The sequence below is a fragment of the Carya illinoinensis genome, chromosome 7, assembly GCF_018687715.1.
Source record: "Carya illinoinensis cultivar Pawnee chromosome 7, C.illinoinensisPawnee_v1, whole genome shotgun sequence".
NCBI lineage: Eukaryota > Viridiplantae > Streptophyta > Magnoliopsida > Fagales > Juglandaceae > Carya > Carya illinoinensis.
Window position 1 is genome coordinate 1,893,123 of NC_056758.1, and position 23,783 is coordinate 1,916,905.

Here is a 23,783-nt window from a genome sequence, read left to right on the forward strand (position 1 = left end):
AGGTAGCTAGCCCAGTAGCTAAGGATATAAGAGAATAATTTATGCCATCTTAACTTTTTGGGTTGCAGGCTGATCTGATTTAAGATAGATATTATCAGTACAGCTAACAACCGTCCAAAGTGTAAAAAGTTTTACTTCGAGGTCGACAAGGCTATGTTTACAAGAATCCTGTTGAGAAATTAACATTAATCATATAGTACTACTGTTCCACAAACATCCATCGATCACATAATTGTCAATTGTCTATTCAACATGATACAATTTACACCCGTATATGAAAAAAAATTATTCTCTGTTGCTCTTTCTTCTGAAAGATACTCAAACCCCACCAGCATATGATCAACTTTTTTCACATAGGGGGATGCAACCGTGAACATCGTACGACTGATCATGGTCCACAATTGTCTTCAAAGCGCAAATCATGATGATGATTGGAGGGTCGTCGATCTATACAATATTAATGATGCTAATTATTATAGACACTTAAATTCAAAAAGGAAGTAATATTTCCTTCCTGCATGCATGATATAATCGTGGTCAATCTTGGCTTCTATTCGGTCTTGTGATCGCTATAATAGAGGAATGTATAGTTGGCATCTCATGAAATACTACTGAGATATTGCAGAAAAGCTTATATCTAGCTCTTCCAAAGCTGTTTATGGCAGCCTTCTCTTGCGCTTTAATACCTGTCTTAGGGGCTTTCATGGGTCTTTGAACGTTTGTAAAATAATAAATTTTGATTTGATTTTCTGACGTTTTTTACGATCGACTAATTTCTAAATAGGTAGTGGCATTAGTTTTGAACTCTTCGATTATAATTTGTACAGCGTCTTTATGATCTTCTCGCGCTTGAGTCTGATGGCTTGGCCATTTTTGGACCAGGAAGCTGTAGGAACGGTACTGGTAGGAAAAAAATTAAATTAAAATAAAGTTTTCTACAATAATATATACTTTTTGGAAAACTCAGAAAAGAAAACGATAACTTGTGCTTGATTTTTAAGATTGTTGCTGGTTGGCATTGATATATAATATCCAAGCGTTATGGTCTATTACATTATATATATGTTACTGATAAAACTAACGTACCGCGTACGCATGCATCTGATCCATTTATAATTATATATTCATCCAGAAAAGGTAACAGAAATGGGTTGAATTGACCCAAGCGTTATGTTGTTCATGATACAGAATCTTCTTTTGGAAACAACCAAAATTAAAAAAATAAAATAAAATTGAAGCTAAACTAAACTAAAAAAAAATAAAAAGAAAAAAATTAATAACAAAGAAAGAAAGAGGCGCAAGATCACTAGACTGCAGAGAATCATGAAGAAGAGGAAAAATAAAATGAAGACAAGATCAGAAAGAAACCTCGACCAAGCACAGTGAAATTATGGGAGTAACATTAACTTCAATAATTTTGATACTGCCTAAAAACAGAGTGAATTTCCACAAGGTGGTCTGATCTCGATCGTGGTGATGAAATAGAGCAAATTAAAACAAGGTTTTTAATTCAGCATTGCCTCTTCTTGAATCCTATCTAGCATCTGATGCACTGCTGTGGCGATCTCATCCACTGAACTCAGCTTGCAATCATCTTCTACCTGCATCAAAATCTCCATAATTAAACCCCACTTATATATAGCTGATCAAGACAACTACCTAATAAATGCAAAATTTGTGGATAAACCACAGTAAATCTCCCATCTTTTTCACAATCCATATCGAGTTTTTTTGCCCCGGTGAGTGTTTGTTTTCTGTGACAACAATTTAATTTGTCGACTAACCTTGACACTGAGAGAATACAGCACAATTTCATCTACAGTTGTGACATTGAGGTGAAGCACTGTGAGGCGCAAAGTATGCAACCCAGAGACAACCTTAAGAAGCTGCTTCGGCCGTCTTTTTGATCTTATTTTGAGGTTTGCATGGCTCTCTACCATGGTTACTTCTATGTCAGCAATGGCTAATCGTGTCTCCCCCACTTGTTCAGTCATGGCCACAGAATTATCACAGTAATTCGAACTTGTTGAATACTGCGGAAAGGTGAAGAACTCAGAGAAAGGCAAAGATACACAAGCATCGGAGTTTTCCTCCATTTCGTTATGAGCACCAAGCAACTGCAGACGTTGTTCAAGCTCCTTAACAAAATTAATGGCACCCCCTATAATAGATGCTTGGTCACCCTGAACAAAGCAACAAAGAAAATATATTTGGAAATAAACAATTCAGCAAGAAAGAAGAAGATAAACTTGCAGACCGGGTCTTTTTCTTTTTTCTTTCTTCTTTTTTCTTTTTTCTTTTTTCTTTTTGGTAGTTTTGCTGGAAATCGGAGGGGGAGAAAGATACCCTTTGGACGTAGGAGTCTGGCATCAAAGAACGAAGCACGGAGAGATATTCATTCATTTGCTTTCTTCGATTCCGCTCTACAGCAATGTGAGTCATTCTTTGGTTCTCGATTTCTTCTTTGTTCTTTCTACTCTTTGCACGACGTCTCTTCGGACGACTGGGCATGGTGGTTGTTGATGTATCAACTAATTGTTGGGATTCGTCAGCAGTTAACGCAGTAGCATTGGTGGCCTCTAAGGATGGATTGTAGCTGTGCAGTTCATTCAGATGTGGTAGCATTGAAGAAGTTGAGGAATGGCCGTAATCTCCATATAGGCAGTTTTCCGTTTGGTTCTCGAGAAAATCGAAGGTACCGCCAGCTTGTTCATCTTCTCTTTCTGGGCCCAAGTGATCATAGCTCCAATTGCCTCCTGTTAACAAGTTGTAGCCACTGTAAGCAAATGGGTCTTGTGGATAAACCACAGCTTCAAGTGCCATTCTCTCCTCTGATCTCTCTCTCTCTCTCTCTCTCTCTCTCTCTAAGTTGAAAGAAACATATGGAAGATCAGTAGCATAGAGACCCAAAAAGAGACCACTTTGCCTTTTGGGGTCCTCTTTGGATGAAGGGTTGGAGCTTTTAAAGGCCTACAAGAAACAAAATCTACAGCATGTATTGCACGTGAAAAAAAATTGAACTCATTCAAAGAGAGAAACATAATCGGAGCTATGATTTTGTTTTGAAGACCTTATGCTTATATGAGTAAGTAGTAGGGTCACTTATTCGCCATTTTTGAGACATCTGTCACATCATGATCCAGTGAATATGCAGATAATTACCATGTTTTTTTGTTAATCAAAAGCATTTTCAAATAAACAAAAAAAAAAAAACTCTTATTCAACGTATATAATATGTGTATGTATTCCATGCATGTGTACGTTGTACATCGTATGATCTATTGACTTTCATTCGAAGCCAATTACATTTTTACACGCTTAGTTGCCAGATTATGAATTATGGCAAAAAGAAAATCAACATTATAAGAATGTTGCAAGAATTGGTGGTGTAAGGGGATTTTTCCCCTCACACCAAAAGCTCAGAAAACAAGGAGGCCCAGCTTAATTGGGTGACCCCTTGACCCATCAGAGGCCGGCTTATGGCTATAATCACACGGAAAGACTCTCAAAAAACAAGGATATGACACATCATCTTGACATTCCCTTACAACGCATAGCCTCATGTAGCACTATGCAAGCAGTTGGACGGGAAATGCGGGGAGCTCTTGATTTTCTAACAGGTAAAGGAGAAGAAACCTGACGGCGTGCACTCGTAGAATATAAGGGACAGAGAGCCACGCCATATTAATTGTGCCATCCTAAAAGCCACACCACATTAAAGGAATTTGACTAAAAGAATTGTTGAGGGGACACATACCCTTGACACAAGGTATGGGCAATTGATCTATAGAAACCTAGTATAAAAGCCAATCCCCATGTACTAAGAATTTTATCTAAACTCTCTACTCACTCGTACAAAATTTTAAGATTATATTGACTTAGGCATCGGAGACTCCACTGCCTCTACCAAGGCCCTTGATTTTTTGTGTTTTCTTTGTGTGTGTAGGCCCAAGACTGAAGACTCAAGTCTCTGGAGTTGGCCTAAATGTATACGAAACACGACGTTAACAAGTAGAATTCAATCTCCGTTCCAATTCTTTAACACAAGTACTAATTAAGCAAGGTGCAAGATCCATATATCAACGATTGTATAGATCAAGAAAGCTTTCAATTAATTGCCTAGAATGATCTGTCTTAGCTGACTAAGTAGGGATAGTTGGTGCATGCATGGCACAATACCTATATATGCAGTTTGCGACAATCCTTGCAATTTATAAGCTAGGCATTCTTCGTCTCCACTAACTGATCTAAATAGTTTCTTACAAACAACAAGCTTTAGTACTTGTTAATTGACACTTAACAAGTGATGAACAGAACCATATTTACATGATGATCAAGAGGAGATTAAAATAAACAAGCTAGGCATCCATCCAAATAATTCGATTGGCCTACCCGCACAATTACCTATACATACGCGAATGAAGTTTTGAACCCCAGCATTCGTTGTTAATTTTAGATGTGGAGATCAGCCTGGTCTCCAATTGACAAATTGTCCAGAACCTACTAATTATATGAGAAATTTAGAATATTTGGATTAAAGATGAGATCATGAATTAGAAAGAAACTCGCATTGATCAAGAACAATATATATGCATAATATTGTTATAGGCACAACGACATATGGGGATCGATCTTCTGGATGGAGATGGCCGAACAAGGCTGCATGCCCTTGTTATTAGAAGAAAGCAGGTTGGCCTCGAAAGAAATTTTGGAAAATAGGCAGTTGTGAGAATGTGATATATGTCGTAAGAGGTAGTTAACAAGACTCCCAAGTGAAGACTAACGGCCATGTAAATTCATACGTGCAGGAATAAAATATAATTTTTACAATTCATAGTGTGATGTACTAGATTGTATATATGGATGCGTGCAAGTGATTGATCGGCCTAGCATTTCCCTAATGTGGAATCTTTATACACAATGATACCATGTAAAATTGTTAAAAACTACAAATTGGAAACAAAGAATTTGGAAGAGAAAACTGAGTAATTCTCATTATGATCAGAAAATTTTTTTTATCTTAATAGGCTATACAATCATTGTATTTATACATATAAAGACTATACAATAACTGCCACTTGGCCCAGTAATGTACATTTGAATTCTTTAACTAACTTAACCATCAATTAGTTATGAGTAATGTTATATACAGTCATTTTTGCGTATTCCTTATACATTATACTAATGTGATCGACTGCATTAATTTTTTTTAATACATAACCAATCACACCAGTAGAGTGTACGAAAAATACACAAAAGTGACTGCATATAGAATTTTTGATTAGTTATTGATGAATCCCTTTGTTTGGCTTTGTATATTCCAACAATAGGTGACGAAATATATATCCATATCAGCTTGATTAGTTGGGAAAGAATATGGTGTTAAGAACTCGACAAAAATGAATTGTTCCTATACCCATGATGTTGTGGTAAACGATGATAGAAAAGTAAAACTAAGTAAGAAAAAATCACACAACATAATTAAAGATTTACGTGGTTCCACAACATGTATACGTCAAAGGAACTGTAGAAGATTTTATTATCTTGAGAAATGACAAAATATATTTTGATGTGAAATACACTAATCCCAACGACCATATTGTTCATAATAATCATATATATAGGGTTGTATAGCGAAAATTCTAATTTCACAATTATCGCTTTATTTGCTCGAGAGACCACTCTGTTTGATATTTACTCGAGTTAGTGTCAAGCGAATTCTCTGCTTAAGTTTTGCCTAAACGACTTGTTAAGTGTACTTTCTGTCTAGCATTTCTTAAGCACAAACAGAGTAAAAAAACCGTTTGTTTGGTATTTCTTAAGTGAACTATCTATCTGGCATCCACTTCAGCTTGGACCTATCGGTCGAAGCTTGCACTCCATTATCCAAGTCTCATTGAAATTTCTCTAAAAAACCATAACAAATCGTTGTCGGTCAGGTCATCAAATATATTGGATCACCATGCATAAGAACAAACTATCCACAAACCCAACACATGATGTGAAAGGCGTTAATTTGTTGTCGTATCTCGATTCCTAGAGGATCAAGTATAGAAGAAATTAGGAATTGAACGTGGTGCACCAATTGATTCCACGTGAAGAAGGTTCCAGATCAGCAGATGGTGATGGGCTCAAGCTTGCCAGATAGATCAAACTATGATCAACTCAGCCTAACAAATTAAGTGCGAAGAGTTACAAGACCACAATATTATGAAGTACTTGCTGAAGTGTGGCTTCATTAAGAAGACAATGTTTTTTTCACATTTCCTTACTTATAATTAATTAGATGATGTGTTGAATTGGTTATTTGGCTATATATAGTGTCTTTTTCAAAATTGATCTTAAAAGAGATCGATCACCAGATCAAGATTAATGTGGGTCCGAGTTTATTATTATTATTATATTTTTAATTTCAAATTTTTATTTTTTCTACTGAATATTTACTTTAATTTTTCTTTCTATAATGTAATAGTAGTACTTATACTTTGTGGGTGGATTTTATTATAAAATCCAATTTGAGAGTTGTACGTGTAAATTCAAATCCCATATATACAAATCATGGAGCTATGCTTTTTCTGGTCTCTTTTTCCTTTTTCTCTAGCTACCCATTCTTATATTTCTGTCTTCTTCTTTTCTTTTCTTTTTTTCTTTTTTCCCAGTGCCTCAGCTTTTCCGATCTGAGTTCAACTTTGGGAGATCTCCGGGCGTTCTTCTCATGTAATCTTCATTGAGTATGAAAATCAAAGACCAATATAGACCACAGGTTTTAAGGAGGGTGCCAAGCAACTTTTAAAATCCTTCAGATCATGAGAAGAGGTAGCGCTTCGTCATTTGGTAATAATACGGTCGGACGTACATACGAGCACAGAGAGATCAGAGAGAGAGAAAGCTGATAAACATTGCAGAGATTCTTACAAAGAAATAAAGTTTAGAGAAAGAAAGAGAAAAGCCCAAGAACTTTACAAGAGAGAGAGACGCACAAAGTTTTATTGTACATAGCGTTGGATGTCGGAAGTGCACAGAAGGAATCCATGTGATCCAAAACAAACAGCCAAATTAAGCTACGTCGATTACCTTCTAGCTACTGCTCCGGGCCACTTGCATACATAAAACTGTACGGCTCTATATCTTTTTACAAACTCATTGTTCAATACTTTCCTATAAGAAGATTACTGTAACTAGCTAGCTCCTTAAAGCAATCATACTGCATCACATGCATGCATGTGTGAGTGTGCCTCCATCGTCTTCACCACGACGACCTCCCCTCAGTTCACGTGTCGACATGCATGTATTATTTGATTCCATTAATGAACATGACCAAAGCACAATCGTAATAGGTAGTATTAATTAATTAACTGCAACCAGCTCCGAGGTTCTTGGTTTATACAAGTTTTAGTCAACGTAGAAATTTAGCACCACAAAACATACAGAAAATCCTACTGCATTCAACCCTATGTAACACCGACCACATAGCTAGTAGCTAGGCTCAAGTTGGTCTTCATTCTAAAAACCGATTTAGTAATAAAAAATTTGAAGTGATCATGCAAACGTCATATAGACGATTATTTCGTAATTATGTCGTTCTTTACCTTAAAGGATGGAAGACTCCCGAGTCCTAGCTACTCCGAAGGATTACTTTGGAAGTTGGTGGAATAAAATAACTTGTACCAAGAAATATGCACCTAATTAATACTTTTTGAGTAAAAAAATGGCCATCCATCTTCACCAACCAATCTAAAACTATTAAAGAAAGATTAGACCCAACTGGCACTCATTTGAATGTATCGATAATGTCATAGTTTAAGAGTCTTCATGAAACCAGACAACATACAGTACTATAACTTGATCTGAATCATAACATGATGTCGATCTTATATATGTCCAAGTACTTCAATTCAATGTGTTCTCGATCGATCTAGACCTTTTTAAGGAAAAGTACGCTAATTAGAATGCATCGGGATGCAGGATGCAGATTTTAGTTTAATTAAATAATTAATCGATCATGTCAATATACTTTCTAGTATAAGGACTCTAGCTAGTTGCATATATACGAACGATATGTCGTGCTACTAGTTGGCCGTCTAATTAAGTACAATTAGGATGTGGTCCTGATCATCTTGTGTAGATTTACATGGATGCTATATATTCATGAACAACAACAAACTTTGAACAGAATTGTGTCATACATTTGGCTGTTTTCACATAAAAACAAAACATGGATCGACAATTTAAATATATCCATTTGTCGTTTGGAAACAAGTCTTGCAAAAAATTTAAAACTACTGCATGTTGCATTGATGTGCCTTCTTTTCTATTTGTCCGCAATTCAGTATGCGGGTAGATTCATGCACCCCGATGCAAATTGTGGCCAATCAAACAAAAAAACGCCCACTCTCTCTCTCTCTCTAACTAATATATATATATATATATGACCTTAAGTAAACACGTGTACAGATAACCCCCCTCTCCTAGCTTGTGGACAAAAAGTTATCGACCGAACCGATCAGCATATGATACTGTAAATAATAGGGCTTGAAGAACTTGTTGGCTAGTTTTAGGTATTAAATATTATTCTCATTTGGCCCAAGCTTTGTTTGTATCGGTGAATCACATGGTTGTTATAATTGCTCGATCGATCGGCGATGCAAACCCAACTTTTTACGCATAAAAATGGCGATACATTGTGGAAGCAGCAGCTTAGGTATAAATTATTAATTTCTGGTTTCTAGCGACGAGTTTCAGTACCTATCATGCATGTATATATGTATTTACGCGTTTTATTATTGCTTTTCTTTGATTGGCCTCTAATCACGCGATTTATTAATATATATATATATATATATATACACAACATATATGGATTGAAATACTACGACCTGCATGCATATTGCGCGCACACATATTACTACTACTCCGCGCTGCTGTCAACAATTGTTGACACTAGAAAATTAACATGCATCAACTTGTTAAGCAGGTAAAAACAAGCTAGCTAGCGTGTACTACGTCGATGAAAAATAATCTAATTTATTAAGAAACGCATCCAATGATCATGGAGGACGTTTGAGTAGGTACGACGTAATATTTAAAATCGATCCTGATAATTATGAATAGCTAGAATATCATCCGATCAAGTTGTCGATATCGTAGTTAGGGCTAGGATGAATATATTAGTCATTAGGCCGGTTAATTGATCTGCTTTAATTAATTACGTACGTCGCATCCATGGACTACTTAATACCAACTGTGTGCATGTAGGGGAGGCTGTGTTAGGTCCCTTAAGGGCTCCATTTGTCAGCGCTGATGAATATGTCAACTAATTACTAGTAATTTTGAGTTCACATTTCAATTTCATTCGCTAGTTAGATGTTTCTAATAACCAAGTCAACCATTATATGTAGATGCATGCTAGCTAGCTCGCTGTTCGAAATGTGTTTGTCTTTCCGTTATTGGCAATTAATATGTTCTGCAGTAGAAGTAGTAGTAGTAGTAGTACCAGTACTCTTCTTGTATGTATATATCATGTATATATAGTACTAACACCTTAAGCTAGTTCCAGATATATATAGCTGGCTATCGTCATGAGAGTTTATAAGGACTGTCTTTATATATAGAGAGAGAGAGATCGAGAGACATTGTATAAGCATTTTATTGCTATTTTTTAGCGTTTATATCGCAAAATCCGGTGGTATGTTCCCTTGATAACGTACTGGGGTACTTTTTTCTTTAATGAGTGCCAAATAAAGTCAGCCAAACATAGAAGAATTACGCGTAAATATGTTCCTTCATTTTCTTATATATGCATGCTAGGTGATCGATCTTTTCGTTTAATTTTGGGACGCTGTTGTAGAATATTCTAAATTCCTGTCTTCTGGGGTTTTTTCTGAAGTAATAATATATATAGATTTGCAGCTCATATGCATGAATGCATGCAAGCATGGATCAATATGGATGCCCTGGACCCTAGGGAGTCGGTGGGGACACATTTAAAGCATTAGGTACCATTTCTGTGAACAGGTTTGAAGAATGGATCGATGATTTTTTGGTTCCATTATAAATTCTCAGATACTGCTAGCTAGAAATACCCGAAACTTTGTCAGTATCAGGTCAAGCTCTGCATGGAAACAAACAGATTTCAAGGATTTAGATTTTGTTGTTGCCGACGGAAGATCGAAGGCCAGAAGCCATACTAAATTAACCCCTGATCTCATCATCATCTCATGGCCAGTCTATTTTATGGACCTAATTAATTATTACATATGTTTTATGCAATAACTTACGTCACAAAAATTAATATACTAATAATTAAATAAGTATAATCAATATTATTTATTAGGTCATGCATCTGTATTAATTGATCACCCGATCATTGATTTTCCATCGATCCATTATTCATACAATAGCTATAGCTTTTATATATAAATATATATATATATATATATATATATATATATATATCGTATGAGCCTGCTAGTGCAGGTTCACCCTAGCTAATTAATTTTTAATTGACGAAGCACACAATTTATCATGAGTACTTGAGTGGTAGCTACTGATCACTATATTATATATAGAAACACATTAGGGTTCATGTACGTGTACAGTACTAGTATACTACTACCAAAATGGTTACTGCATGTTTGTACATGATATAAATATATATATATGTTACTGTGATTCTTAGGAGTTTGGATACAAAAATGGTTTCATCTCATCTCATCTCATTTCATCTCATCATTATAATTTTTTCAAATTTTCACACAAAATATAACAAACAATTCAACTTTTTCAAATTCTAAAATAATAATAATAATATTAAAAAATAATATTCTAATAATCTTTTATCCAACTTTTAACTTTCATCTAAAACTATCTTATCTCATCTCACTATCCGGAACTACACCTTAATATATATGTATCTTTGCGACTTGCATGTGCCTTAATTAGGTCTATATATATTTATATATATGTGAATAATGCTACTTTACCCATTCATTTTGCCCTCTCATTTTGATCGCTCATGCATTTAGTTTTTTTTACTTACTGATTAAGAAAGTGACTATATATTAATGTATTAATACTATTTTATATTTTTTTTAAATGTTTAAAGATGTTAAAAAAACATGAAACAAAAAAATTAAAAAAGTAAATTTTACCCGGGAGGCACACCCAGCAGTCACTACTAAGCAGCACCCTAACAGTACTAATATATATATAGAGAGAGAGAACATGTTATGGTTCCACTAGTACAGGAATTTTATATTCTATGATATCTTGTTAATTAAGTGGGATATCCACTAAAATTTCGTTACCTTTCAATTTGGTGATGGTAGTACTAGAACAGTAGGCCTTGCATTATGAATCTTTTTCTAATTAATACACAAAATCTCGAATATTGGACCCCCCCCCCCCAAAAAAAAAAAGAAACGCAAATAAAGTGTTTTGATATATATAATTAAAAAATAATTTAAGAATAATTCTACGTATAACTGTGAAATGTGTAAACGTCACACAATTGTTTTAAAAAATAATATAGTCCAATATTAAAAAATTAATTATTATTATTATTTTTTTATGTAAGTCTCATATTCTATTCACTTTTTACAAAGTAATTATACAGATAATTACACAATTTATAATTACAAATATCTTTTATCATAATTTAATAGATTAGGTTTAAATATAAAGATGATTTAATAGGCTAGGCTAGGTTTGACGCAAGTAAAGGATTTTGATATATTAGGTTAGATTTAGATAAAAAAATAGTTCTAAGTTATCTCATCTTATTATTATAAAATTTTTTAAATTCTTATACAAAATATATATAATAAATCATTTTTAATTTTTTTAAAATTTAAAATAATAATAATATTTTAATAATATTTTATTTAACTTCTAATTTTCATTTAAAACTATCTTTAACGTAACTTCAGTATCCAAAACTCAGCTAACTCTGCTGTCTCCCCAAGCTATGATGCATTACTGTTTTCATACATTAATTAATGCTTCTGCCCGACACCTGGAATTTTAGTTCATGCATTTGTTGTCACATGGCAGCAAAACAAAACCTGCAGGTACGTTCGTATGACCAAATAATTTATTAATGCTCACTTTTTGCAAGTTTTTTGATTGATTCCGATGTCAGTTTAATTTCAACCCGAAAGTTGTTCATTTTCCAAAAGCATGATAATTCCATCACCCCGCTGGCCATAGCTTTTTCACAGCCTAAGACAGTGAGGCGGCTGCGAGGAGGCAAGAAAATCATGAAAGTGATCACTGCCAAGAAGATATAGTCATAGAGAGAGTACTCCATTTTCCACACGGTTCGAGTAAATGAACAAGAGGCCGCTGCTGTATAAAATCTCTCTCTCTCTCTCTCTCTTCTCTCTCTCTCATATGTTCAATGTATTTCTTAATTTGCTTCCAAGGAACATGTTACACCTGAAGACTGTTGAACGCATAACTCTGAAAAAATGATAATGATTACATGACCATGCATTACTGATCTGATGTCTTTAATCTCCATCCACCTATCTAGCTATAGGTGCTAGCTAGAGAGAAAGACATACACAGAGGGAAACTCATTGCTTTATCTTTACTTCATGTGGAACCACAAAAGGAGAGAGAGGGAGAGAGAGAATTGCTTTAATCTTTTGATTATCATGTGAAAATAGACATCAATGCTTGTGGGGTCTCCCATGCATATTCGATACTTTATTCCCTTCATCCAACTGTAAACTTGATAGAGAGAGAGAGAGAGAGAGAGAGAGTTTCGATCATAGCCTACAGTTTCCAGAAAATATATATAAGATAGTACTTCTTCCATATTTAATATATGAACCGTGCTGCATACGATGGTAGCTAAATATATATATATATATATATATATATATATATATGGGTCTAAGGAAAAAAATGATCATTTGGTAAAGGCAAATACTTTTTTTCAAGGTTTATCCGAACAAGCGGGCAAAATCGTTTTCATTTAAAAGCTCAATCAAATCTATCTCGACCGCCCACAATCTTACCTACCTACCCAACTTGATTTCTTACCTTTGATCAATTATTATGATTTTAACAGCAAAAAGTTTATGCGCACATCCAATCAAATTCTTCTTATCAAGGCTTTGGTATCTCAAAGTGATCGATGAGAAACCTTTTTCCCTTTTCTAAGGCATAATTATCTATGGATTGTCAATATGCATGCATATGACTAGGCCAGAGTACTACTATTCAGGAGTAGTACTGTACTCATGACCTTCTTATTATATATATCTATCTATCTGGTTCATTTCACTACGAGTACTAGTACTTGTGGCCACAAGACAAAACCCTGGTTGGTAGGCCAGATCAATGTGTCCCACAAAGACAAATACAAATGATGAAAGGAATTCAATTACAAGGATAGAATATTGGGCAGCTCTAAACTTCTTCTTTATTTCCATCCGTTAATCAAATAATGCAAATACTTATAAGTATAGATATATTTCTTTAGAAACTACGTACAGGTGTACGTATCTTTATGAAAATACCTATTTTAATTTGAATGGAATTATCACTTGGACAACATCAAATTTTAAAAACATGCACTACAAGAAAATTGTTCAGTTGTGATGAGTTATTTCTTATAAAAATGATTATATTTTCTGTTAAAATGAATATGTTTTAATAGTAAATAATCATTCTCGTATTATATAGTCTGTCACAAATGATTAATTTCTTTTTCTTGTAGTCATTTAAAAAAAAAAATTATTTTTCTTCTCTCTCTTTTTATTTTTATTTTATTTTTTATTTTGGCATTGTCACGAACAGCAGGCAGTTTTTGATGCAGTCAACAAATGCAGCAAAACTAACGAAGAATTGGTGTACACAGGAATCAAAATGGACTTCGGCTCGCTCTCTCTACATTTCACGCGTTATGTGGCAGATATTCATGATGGACGGCCAATATCCGTGTCACAATATTGTCTAAAACATGCACATGATAGCTAGCTTGATTAAAACGAAAACACATATTTATCACAATCTAAGGATAAAAACCCAAAATCAACAACTTCTTAGGTTGGTCGAACTCATCGATCCGCAAACGTAAGAATCTGCATCTAAGAAACAGATAGATGATGCAGACAATGTAAAAGTACTGATCGATGATGTCAACAATTCATGATCTGCAGAAGAAAGAACAGCTGATTGTACATATGATTCTAGATATATATTACTGCATATATGAGTAGAAAAGAACTGTATCCCGATATGCAGCCACGTGCGTACGTGTCACTCCATAACTTCAGACAGAACGCTTTTCCTACCTGTGACCCAATCAAAATCCCAAAACCCTAACATATGCATGCAAAAGATATCGAGTGGCCCTCGTAGAAAACATATAATCGAATGGACCCTGTTCGATTTGACATAAAGAAAATGGTCGTTTGTCTTCATGCATTTGGAAGAGAACCTCGGCGGGAAAGACAATCTCCACCGTAGATGTTTGTGGCAGCTCATGATGAAACGTCACATGTTGCTTTCACCCCTAAAATTCCCTCTCATGCAGTGCACTCGTTAGATCAGAAACAGCGGCTGCAACAAAAAAACCACTTCCCACTACTACACAGCGGTTTCGGTTTGGAAGTTGGAACCCACGAAAGAAAGAAAAAACATACACGATGCATTTTGGCCTCCCTCTTTTCTTGATGGTGATGGCCGACACTGACATCATGATATATACATTTGATCAGGCAATGTACGTAGCAGATCAGAATTAATACAAATCAATCATAATATTATAATTCCTCTTGGCCCATTTTTCGCTTTTCTTTTTTATTTTTCTTATTCATTTGTGAGTTATTGATGAGGTATCGTGTACTTCCTGAGCTTTGGAACCAAGCAAGAAAATGTGGGAAAATGTTGAGTACTGTGGAGTCTGGTCCACACCGCTCGAGCGGAGTCATTGGCCGCTCGAGCGAAATCAGGCAGAGTCGAACGCTCAATGTCAGCTCGACAGTGAGCTCGAGCAGGAGGAGTTCGCTCGAGCGGAGGCATTGGCCGCTCGAGCGAAATCAGGCAGAGTCGAACGCTCGACGTCAGCTCGACAGTGAGCTCGAGCGGGATGCGGAAGGGAAGTTCGCTCGACGCGCGCTCGACACGCCGCTCGAGCGAACATGCGTTTTAGGGATTCCGCTGTTTGAACTATATATATGATTTTTGCCTCTTTTGTCTGTAACAGAGCAGCTACGAAAACACTGTGGATGAACAGTGTTGTGACCCATCTTGTAGTGTGATTCCTCAATAATAAAATCCTCTGCAGCTCCCGTGGACGTAGGCAATTTGCCGAACCACGTATATCTTGTGTCGTGTGTGATTGCGTGTGTGATCGTTTTTTCTCATTCGGTGTTATTTTCAATTCATTGTCATCGTTTTTCACAACAATTGGTATCAAGAGCCAAGGTTCGGGTCTGAGGAGAAACGATGGCTGGAGATGAATTGAAAGTATCGGGGATCGATAAGTTTGATGGCACGGATTTTGGATACTGGAGGATGCAGATAGAGGACTACCTCTATGGGAAGAAACTCCATCTTCCACTATTGGGGCAGCAACCGGAAAAGATGGATGATGCTAGTTGGAATCTGTTGGATCGACAGGTTCTGGGGGTTATTCGATTAACCCTGTCGAGATCCGTTGCACACAACGTCATCAAGGAGAAGACGACGGCGGATCTCATGGCGGCTTTGTCAGGTATGTATGAAAAGCCATCAGCGAATAACAAAGTACATCTGATGAAAAAGTTATTCAATTTGAAAATGGCAGATAGTACGTCTGTTGCACAACATCTGAATGATTTTAATACTATCACAAATCAATTGTCGTCTGTTGAAATTGAATTTGATGATGAGATACGTGCACTGATACTATTGGCTTCATTGCCAAATAGCTGGGAAGCCATGAGAATGGCTGTTAGTAATTCTGCTGGAAAAAATAAACTGAAATATGATGATATTCGTGATTTGATTTTGGCTGAGGAGGTGCGCAGGAAAGATTCAGGCGAGACCTCGGGTTTGAGTTCAACCCTAAATGTTGACTCTCGAGGGAGATCACATGACAGGAATTCAAACAGAGGAAGATCAAAATCAAAGTATAGGGGCAAGAGCAAGTCGAGGCCTGGTCAGCAGGCAACTTGCTGGAATTGTGGCAAAGCTGGCCACATAAAGAAAAACTGCAAAAACCCCAAGAAGACGGAGAATGATAGTGCTAATGTAGTAACTGAAGAAGTACAGGATGCACTATTGCTTGCAGTTCATAGTCCAGTTGATGACTGGATACTGGATTCAGGGGCTTCCTTCCATACATCTTCCCACCGGGAACTAATGAGGAATTATGTTGCAGGTGATTTTGGGAAGGTATATTTGGCTGATGGTGAGGCTCTGAACGTAGTGGGGATGGGAGACATTGACATTGCACTCCCTGGCAAGAACAAATGGACCTTGCAAAAGGTCAGACACATTCCTGAGTTGAAGAAGAACCTCATTTCTGTTGGGCAGCTTGATGAGTGTGGTCATTCAGTGGTGTTCTCAGATAGCACCTGGAAGGTCACAAAAGGGGCATTGGTACTAGCTCGGGGTAAGAAAACTGGTACACTTTATATGACTACTGGTTTAATTGACACTATTGCTACTACCGTTGCAGAGAGCACAGCAGATTTGTGGCATTGTAGGCTTGGCCATATGAGTCAGAAGGGCATGACGGAACTTCTGTCTAGAGGCAAGCTACCAGAACTGAAGACAGTTGATCTCGGTATGTGTGAGAGTTACGTTATGGGGAAGCAAAAGAAGGTCAGCTTCTTGAAAAGTGGCAGGACGCCAAAGACAGGAAGACTTGATCTTGTGCACACAGATGTGTGGGGTCCTTCTCCAATTGCATCTCTTGGAGGTTCTCGCTACTATGTTACGTTCATTGATGACCATAGTAGAAAGGTATGGATTTATTTTTTGAAACATTAATCTGAAGTATTTAATGTTTTCAAAATTTGGAAAGCCATGGTTGAGACAGAGACAGGCTTGAAACTGAAGTGTTTGAGGTCTGACAATGGTGGTGAGTATGTTGATGGCGGGTTCAAGGAGTACTGTGCAGCTCTGGGTATCAGAATGGAGAAGACCATTCCTGGGACACCACAGCAAAATGGAGTTGCTGAGCGTATGAACAGGACCATTAATGAGCGTGCTAGAAGCATGAGGTTGCACGCTGGACTACCACCCACTTTCTGGGCAGATGCAGTCAGCACTGCCGTTTATTTGATAAACAGAGGGCCATCAGTTCCACTGGATTGTGGATTGCCTGAGGAGGTTTGGAGCGGGAAAGAGGTTAAGTTTTCTCACCTTAAAACCTTTGGTTGTCTTTCTTATGTGCTTGTTGATTCTGATGCTCGCAGTAAGCTTGAGGCTAAGTCAAAGAAATGCTATTTCATTGGCTATGGAGACGAGGCATTTGGCTATCGTTTCTGGGATGATCAGGGTCGGAAAATCATAAGAAGCAGGAATGTGATTTTCAATGAGAAAATGATGTACAAGGATAAGTCGAGTACAGTTCCTGCAGTAGCTCCTTAGGAGTCCGAGTTTGTAGGATTGGATGACCTACCAGAGGTCACAGTGCAGTGTAGAGATGAGAGTGACGGGGAGAGTGGGTCCAATACACCCATTCCTATTATTCCGCAGGCAGTTTCAGAACCGTCTACTCCTACAGTTGCAGTTCGCAGGTCAGTTAGGACTATACGTCCCCCACAGCGTTTCTCACCTACTTTGAATTACATTCTGTTGACAGATGGTGGAGAACCGCAGAGTTATGAAGAAACCTTGCAAGATGAGAATTCTAGCAAGTGGGAGCTGGCCATGAAAGACGAGATGGATTCCTTGCTAGGGAATCAGACATGGGAGTTGATAGAACTTCCATCAGGGAAGAAGGCATTACACAACAAGTGGGTGTACCGGGTGAAAATTGAGCATGACGGCAGTAAGAGGTACAAGGCTAGACTTATTGTAAAAGGCTTTCAGCAAAAGCAGGGTATTGACTACTCTGAGATCTTTTCTCCTGTGGTAAAGATCACAACTATCAGGATGGTACTGGCTATGGTTGCCCCTGAAGATCTATTTCTTGAGCAGTTAGATGTGAAGACAGCTTTTCTTCATGGAGACCTTGAAGAAGACATCTACATGCACCAGCCTGAGGGGTTTGTGGTACAGGGAAAGGAAGGTTCAGTTTGCAGACTGAAGAAGAGCTTGTATGGCCTGAAGCAAGCTCCTAGACAGTGGTACAAGAAATTTGACAACTTTATGCACAGTGCAGGGTATATTAGATGTCAGGCAGATCACTGTTGCTATGTCAGGCATTTTGACAATTCTTACATTATTTTGCTATTGTATGTGGATGACATGCTTATTGCAGGGGCTAGTATTGATGAGATCAATAATCTGAAGAAGCAAATGTCAGAGCACTTTGCCATGAAGGATTTGGGAGCTGCAAAGCAAATCCTTGGCATGAGAATTGTCAGAGACAGAGTCAGAGGTACGTTGAGACTCTCACAGGCTGAGTATGTGAAAAAGGTACTCAGCAGGTTCAACATGGACAAGGCCAAACCAGTTGGCATACCCTTGGGAAGTCACTTCAGACTCAGCAAGAATCAGTCACCAGAGTCAGAGGAGGAACGAGATTACATGAGTAAGGTTCCTTATGCCTCAGCCATTGGTTCACTTATGTATGCTATGGTTTGCACAAGACCGGATATTGCCCATGCAGTGGGAGTTGTGAGTAGATACATGAGTAACCCAGGAAAGCAACATTGGGAAGCAGTTAAGTGGATTTTGAGGTACCTAAAGGGTTCCTCAGAAACCTGTTTATGTTTCTCTGGAGAGAGCTTGGAGGTGCAGGGCTATGTTGATGCTGATTTAGCTAGAGATATTGACAGCAGAAAGAGTACCACGGGCTTTGTTTATACACTTGGTGGTGAGAAGATATGTGGAAGCAAGAACCCTGCTGATATGTTGACAAAGGGTGTTACGCTTGAGAAACTGAAGTTGTGCGCAACTTCAGTTGGTCTTCTAGAATGAAGACAGGAGCAGTGAGTTGCAGAGGTGGAGGATATCATGTTTGAGGAAGACGGCGATACAGCGAGTGTACCAGTCTCCAAGTGGGAGAATTGTTGAGTACTGTGGAGTCTGGTCCACACCGCTCGAGCGGAGTCATTGGCCGCTTGAGCGAAATCAGGCAGAGTCGAACGCTCAATGTCAGCTCGACAGTGAGCTCGAGCAGGAGGAGTTCGCTCGAGCGGAGGCATTGGTCGCTCGAGCGAAATCAGGCAGAGTCGAACGCTCGACGTCAGCTCGACAGTGAGCTCGAGCGGGATGCGGAAGGGAAGTTCGCTCAACGCGCGCTCGACACGCCGCTCGAGCGAACATGCGTTTTAGGGATTCCGCCGTTTGAACTATATATATGATTTTTGCCTCTTTTGTTTGTAACAGAGCAGCTACGAAAACACTGTGGATGAACAGTGTTGTGACCCATCTTGTAGTGTAATTCCTCAATAATAAAATCCTCTGCAGCTCCCGTGGACGTAGGCAATTTGCCGAACCACGTATATCTTGTGTCGTGTGTGATTGCATGTGTGATCATTTTTTCTCATTCGGTGTTATTTTCAATTCATTGTCATCGTTTTTCACAACAGGAAAATACATGGGCTATTAACAGATCAGGTCGATCAGTTACTGGTCATAATCCTAATTAATTATAGTCAGCCTTAGTAATTAAGAAAGGCTGACTATAATTTTGTTTCATTAACTTGCAGTATTACTACATAAATTAGAGTAGCTAGGTCGTCGGCTATATGATATGTTAATGCGAATCTAGCATGCTGACAAATTGAAGATTTACGTCGATCCTGGATCTATCTACTTGATACATGATATATTTACATTATTAGATAGCTCCATATTGGGGAAAAAATATCAAGAATACAGACAAATTTAGAGAAAAATGATTGTTATGTGATTGAGCAAGTTGAATTATCTGACTTTTTTTTCTTTTGTCTCTTTTTCTTGGGGATCATATTCAAGTTTATACGAAAGTAACACATGCAAGGGTACTTTATACTGAGCTAGACATCATGTGTTTTTGAAACATGTACGTAATATTTGCTGACAACTTTGAAACTAGACTTCTGATCATGAACCCATGCATATTACTGACATTGCCAATACACTATCCAAAGCAAAGATTATATGTGCATGCATGGTAATTAAATGAACTCCTTTATATATAACATATATTATATATATAATGGTGTTTAAATTATATATTTGATCAAAGTTTAATGAATTAATTAAATTTAAATATTGTACTCCATGAGTTTAATTAATGAAGAAGCTAGGTAGCTTTTTGAAGTTAGCAGCTGGTATGCAATATTTATTAAATGGCCACTATACGGCCCAATAGAGAATCAGTTGTGGGGGAAACAAACACATGACTGGAAATGACATGATGCTAAACTTGTCTTGTTCTAAACAAACTCGTGGTGACCTATGTGCTCTGGCCCCCATCTAATTAATTTCATCCAGGAATTTCCTTTTAATTTGCCTTGATCCCTTGAGGTGGATTAATGCTTGATCTTTGGGGGGACGGGAAAAAGTTGAAAGGAGGGAGAGATCAGGGAGGTAGATGAAGGGGGAGTAGTCGTGGATAAGCTTCATTACTTTTTACAATTATTCTTCATGATTATTATAAATGTAATAATGGTTGCTTTGAACCTAAACAAAACTCCAAAACAACATATATAGCCCTAGAGGCAGCGATGCCTAGCTAGATTCTAGAGCCATTTTTTTACGCATGTCCCATTCTTCAATCCGGCCTTTCGTGCATTTGGGTCCCAATTTGAGGTTGACATTCATGATCAAAACATGTTTTTTCTTTTCTTCTTTATTATTATTTTCTTTACTTCAGTCGTAATCAGTATAATATAAAGTACTAAAAGGCTGATTGTGGGCGTTGTGTCTACAGTTTGATGATCGATAAAGCTCCATGTCTCTCTGTGTTTCATATATATATATGGCGCCAGCCCTCTTGGAGTCCAGATCTTTCATGCACTACTTTAATGAAACCCAAGTGGGAAATATGCATAATTAACAAGTGTGTTTCTGTCTCTGGTATGTGGTAGCAATTGAAAACATTATTTTTGAGTCATGAATGATCGATGTGACCTAGGGCTTTTAGTGCTAGGAAAAACACAACCTCGATGATCTCCACGTTAAAAATGAGGAACAAAAACGTTATACATGATGTCGGTTGTATTGGACCACCTTTTAAATTTTTCAAGCTAATCGGGCCACTATTATAGTAGCAATGTGGATAAATCGTACATGTCTCTGTGGCCCAATGTTGTCCGAGCCTTTTTCAAGAGAATGGGAAAGCAGATCTATTGGGACATTAGGTAGGGACCAGAATCTGAACCAGACCATCCATTTATGTGAGGTCAGTTATGGGCTAATGAAACTTCATAAACTCAATCCTCAAGCCCGAGCTCGAGCCGGCCTGCCTAGTAGGGCTGCTACCGGGCCTATGCAGGTGGGGGCCATATGCGGGGAGGGTCCGGTGTGACAACCTTGCATTCATGACAGTTATAATCATACACCTAGCATTTTACTAATGATATGATGAAATCGCAGTGAAAAATAAATGTCAATTCTATGACAAGTCATGAATGTACCACAAGTGACAGTTATTACACGAGTAATAAATGTATGAATCTGAAATTGGGCCGGAATTATAGTAGCAGTGTGGACAAATCGTGTCTATGTGGCCCATTTATGGTCAGTTATGGGCTTAATGGAAAGAACAACAGCGATTTTATGTTGGGAGTTCTGTCGGAGGGTTTCCTTCGAAGCTATGACGTACGGATTCAAAGGGTGCAAGCGGGCCATCTGTCGTCCAAATGCATGCAGTTGTTATAACTTTTTTTGGTATTGTGTGTATTATTGACATTAATGTCATGTTCTATATATGTAGGATTATATATTAATTTGTCGATCGCATCTATTGGTATTTATATATCAAAATGCTAAACCCACACATTAGATCTCGACAGTGAATTTTTTATTTTATTTTATTTTATTTTAACTTAATCATTAAGAATGTATTTTTTAATGATATTGCAAATTTTTCTTTTAAATATTTAAAAATATTAAAAAATACATAAAATAAATAAAATAAAAATTACACTGTCGAGATCTGATAGATCTCATGACAGCCACACATTTATATATAGAGGGGGCGTACAAGCTTTTCCCATATATATGAATTGGGCTACTGTGCCGTCTAACGTTTCGAGCCACTCAGGCAAAAAAAAAAAAAAATTCCTTTTTTCTTTTCATAATTTTTTAATATATTTAAATATTTAAAAAATAAAAAAAAAATATACCAATATTTAAAATCACTTCCTTAATCACTAATGTAACAAAAAAAAAAAACAATTGACCAACAGTCAATTAGGGTGGTCAAACATAAGGACATACAAGCTTTTCCCATATATATATACTAGTTGAGGACCAACGTGCGATGCACGTTTGCTTCGTTTTACTGTTAACTGTTTAGTTAAGTTACAAAAAATTGTCAGCAAAAATATTACACAGATATAAACAGCAAAATGAGTTATGGATTTGTTTTTTTTGTTTAGGTGTCATTCAAGCTCAGGTCCATATTGGACAGGACTGATGGAGATAACATTGAAGTTTTTGTGTTTTTGTTGGTTGAATATTTCTGGGTCCACAGCAAGTTGAATCATCCATTGATTTTCTGAAGCTTCTGATGCCATTTTTTGTATAAATGGTAAATGTTCCTGTGTAGTAAATAGTTAGTGAGTTTAGATAATTAGTCAATGTAAAAATAATTTATATATAATTTTATTTGAAAATTTTGTGAAAAAGAATAAAGTTACCTCTCCAGTATGATTCATGAAATCAATGGCTGAATGACCCAATGCTTGTTCTGCAAGTTCACCGAACATAACAGCTGCTAATTTTCCTGTCCCGTCATCAACTTCAACATATGCTCGACAACTGTAAATAATAAAAGTATTATTTTTTGTTAGTATTGGTAAAATTAATATGTGAATAATTTTGAAATGAATTGTTAATTATTGAAGTAAAAAAAATGTGTACCGTGGTTCAGCAACACTTTGATGTTTGCAGTGGTAACAGAGAAAGCTTTCATTATGGTCATGCCCAGTTCCTTTGTTACAATTGATGCATGACATATAGAAGAAGATTTGGTGCAAATTTATGATATTTATCTTTGCCTTGATCCAGAATTTTGCTTTCTATATTATATTAAGAACAATATTTTGTTTAATGAGAAGGAATATAAATATAAATATGATGTTAAGAAAAATAATTTACCTCCATTGGTTGCAAACTTTTTAGTAATGCAGCAACATCACAATTTTTTGTTATTTGTCGAATACCAACTGACGATAAAGATGTAGATGGGTATTTTAATGATTTTGCAATTATGACTTCAAGTCTTGAATCATTGATTGCAATCCTAAAAAAGAAAAAAAGAAATTATAATTGGAACATTTTTAATAGATATGTTAATAAAAAATATTGTAATTAATATGAATTACCATCTTTGCAGCAGTTTTGCTTCAGGGATAAGAGGATTGATTGTAAATGCACTTGCTGGTCGAGATGAAAGAGATAGTCCTGTTTCGTTAATATAAATAATTGTTAGTTAAAAAATGTAAGATTTAAAATAA

General features: G+C 36.7%; 1 protein-coding gene across 1 annotated transcript; it reads right to left on the minus strand.

Annotated features, from left to right (window-relative positions):
- Positions 1–1,388: 1,388 nt before the first annotated feature.
- Positions 1,389–3,013, minus strand: LOC122314735 (transcription factor bHLH94-like). The gene is made up of 3 exons (XM_043130303.1): positions 2,347–3,013; positions 1,785–2,183; positions 1,389–1,601 (listed from the first exon to the last, which is right to left on the minus strand). The coding sequence occupies exons 1-3, from the start codon at positions 2,821–2,823 to the stop codon at positions 1,506–1,508; spliced, it is 972 nt and encodes a 323-aa protein (XP_042986237.1). The 5' UTR covers positions 2,824–3,013; the 3' UTR covers positions 1,389–1,505.
- Positions 3,014–23,783: the final 20,770 nt, after the last annotated feature.

What these genes read in the sequence shown, in the direction of transcription:
- LOC122314735 (XM_043130303.1), bottom strand. Translation starts at nt 2,823, where the DNA reads ATGGCACTTGAAGCTGTGGTTTATCCACAAGACCCATTTGCTTACAGT. An exon ending in CAGACTCCTACGTCCAAAGG is followed by an intron (nt 2,184 to 2,346) that starts GTATCTTTCTCC and finishes TGCTTTGTTCAG; the next exon opens with GGTGACCAAGCATCTATTAT. An exon ending in TGTATTCTCTCAGTGTCAAG is followed by an intron (nt 1,602 to 1,784) that starts GTTAGTCGACAA and finishes ATTTTGATGCAG; the next exon opens with GTAGAAGATGATTGCAAGCT.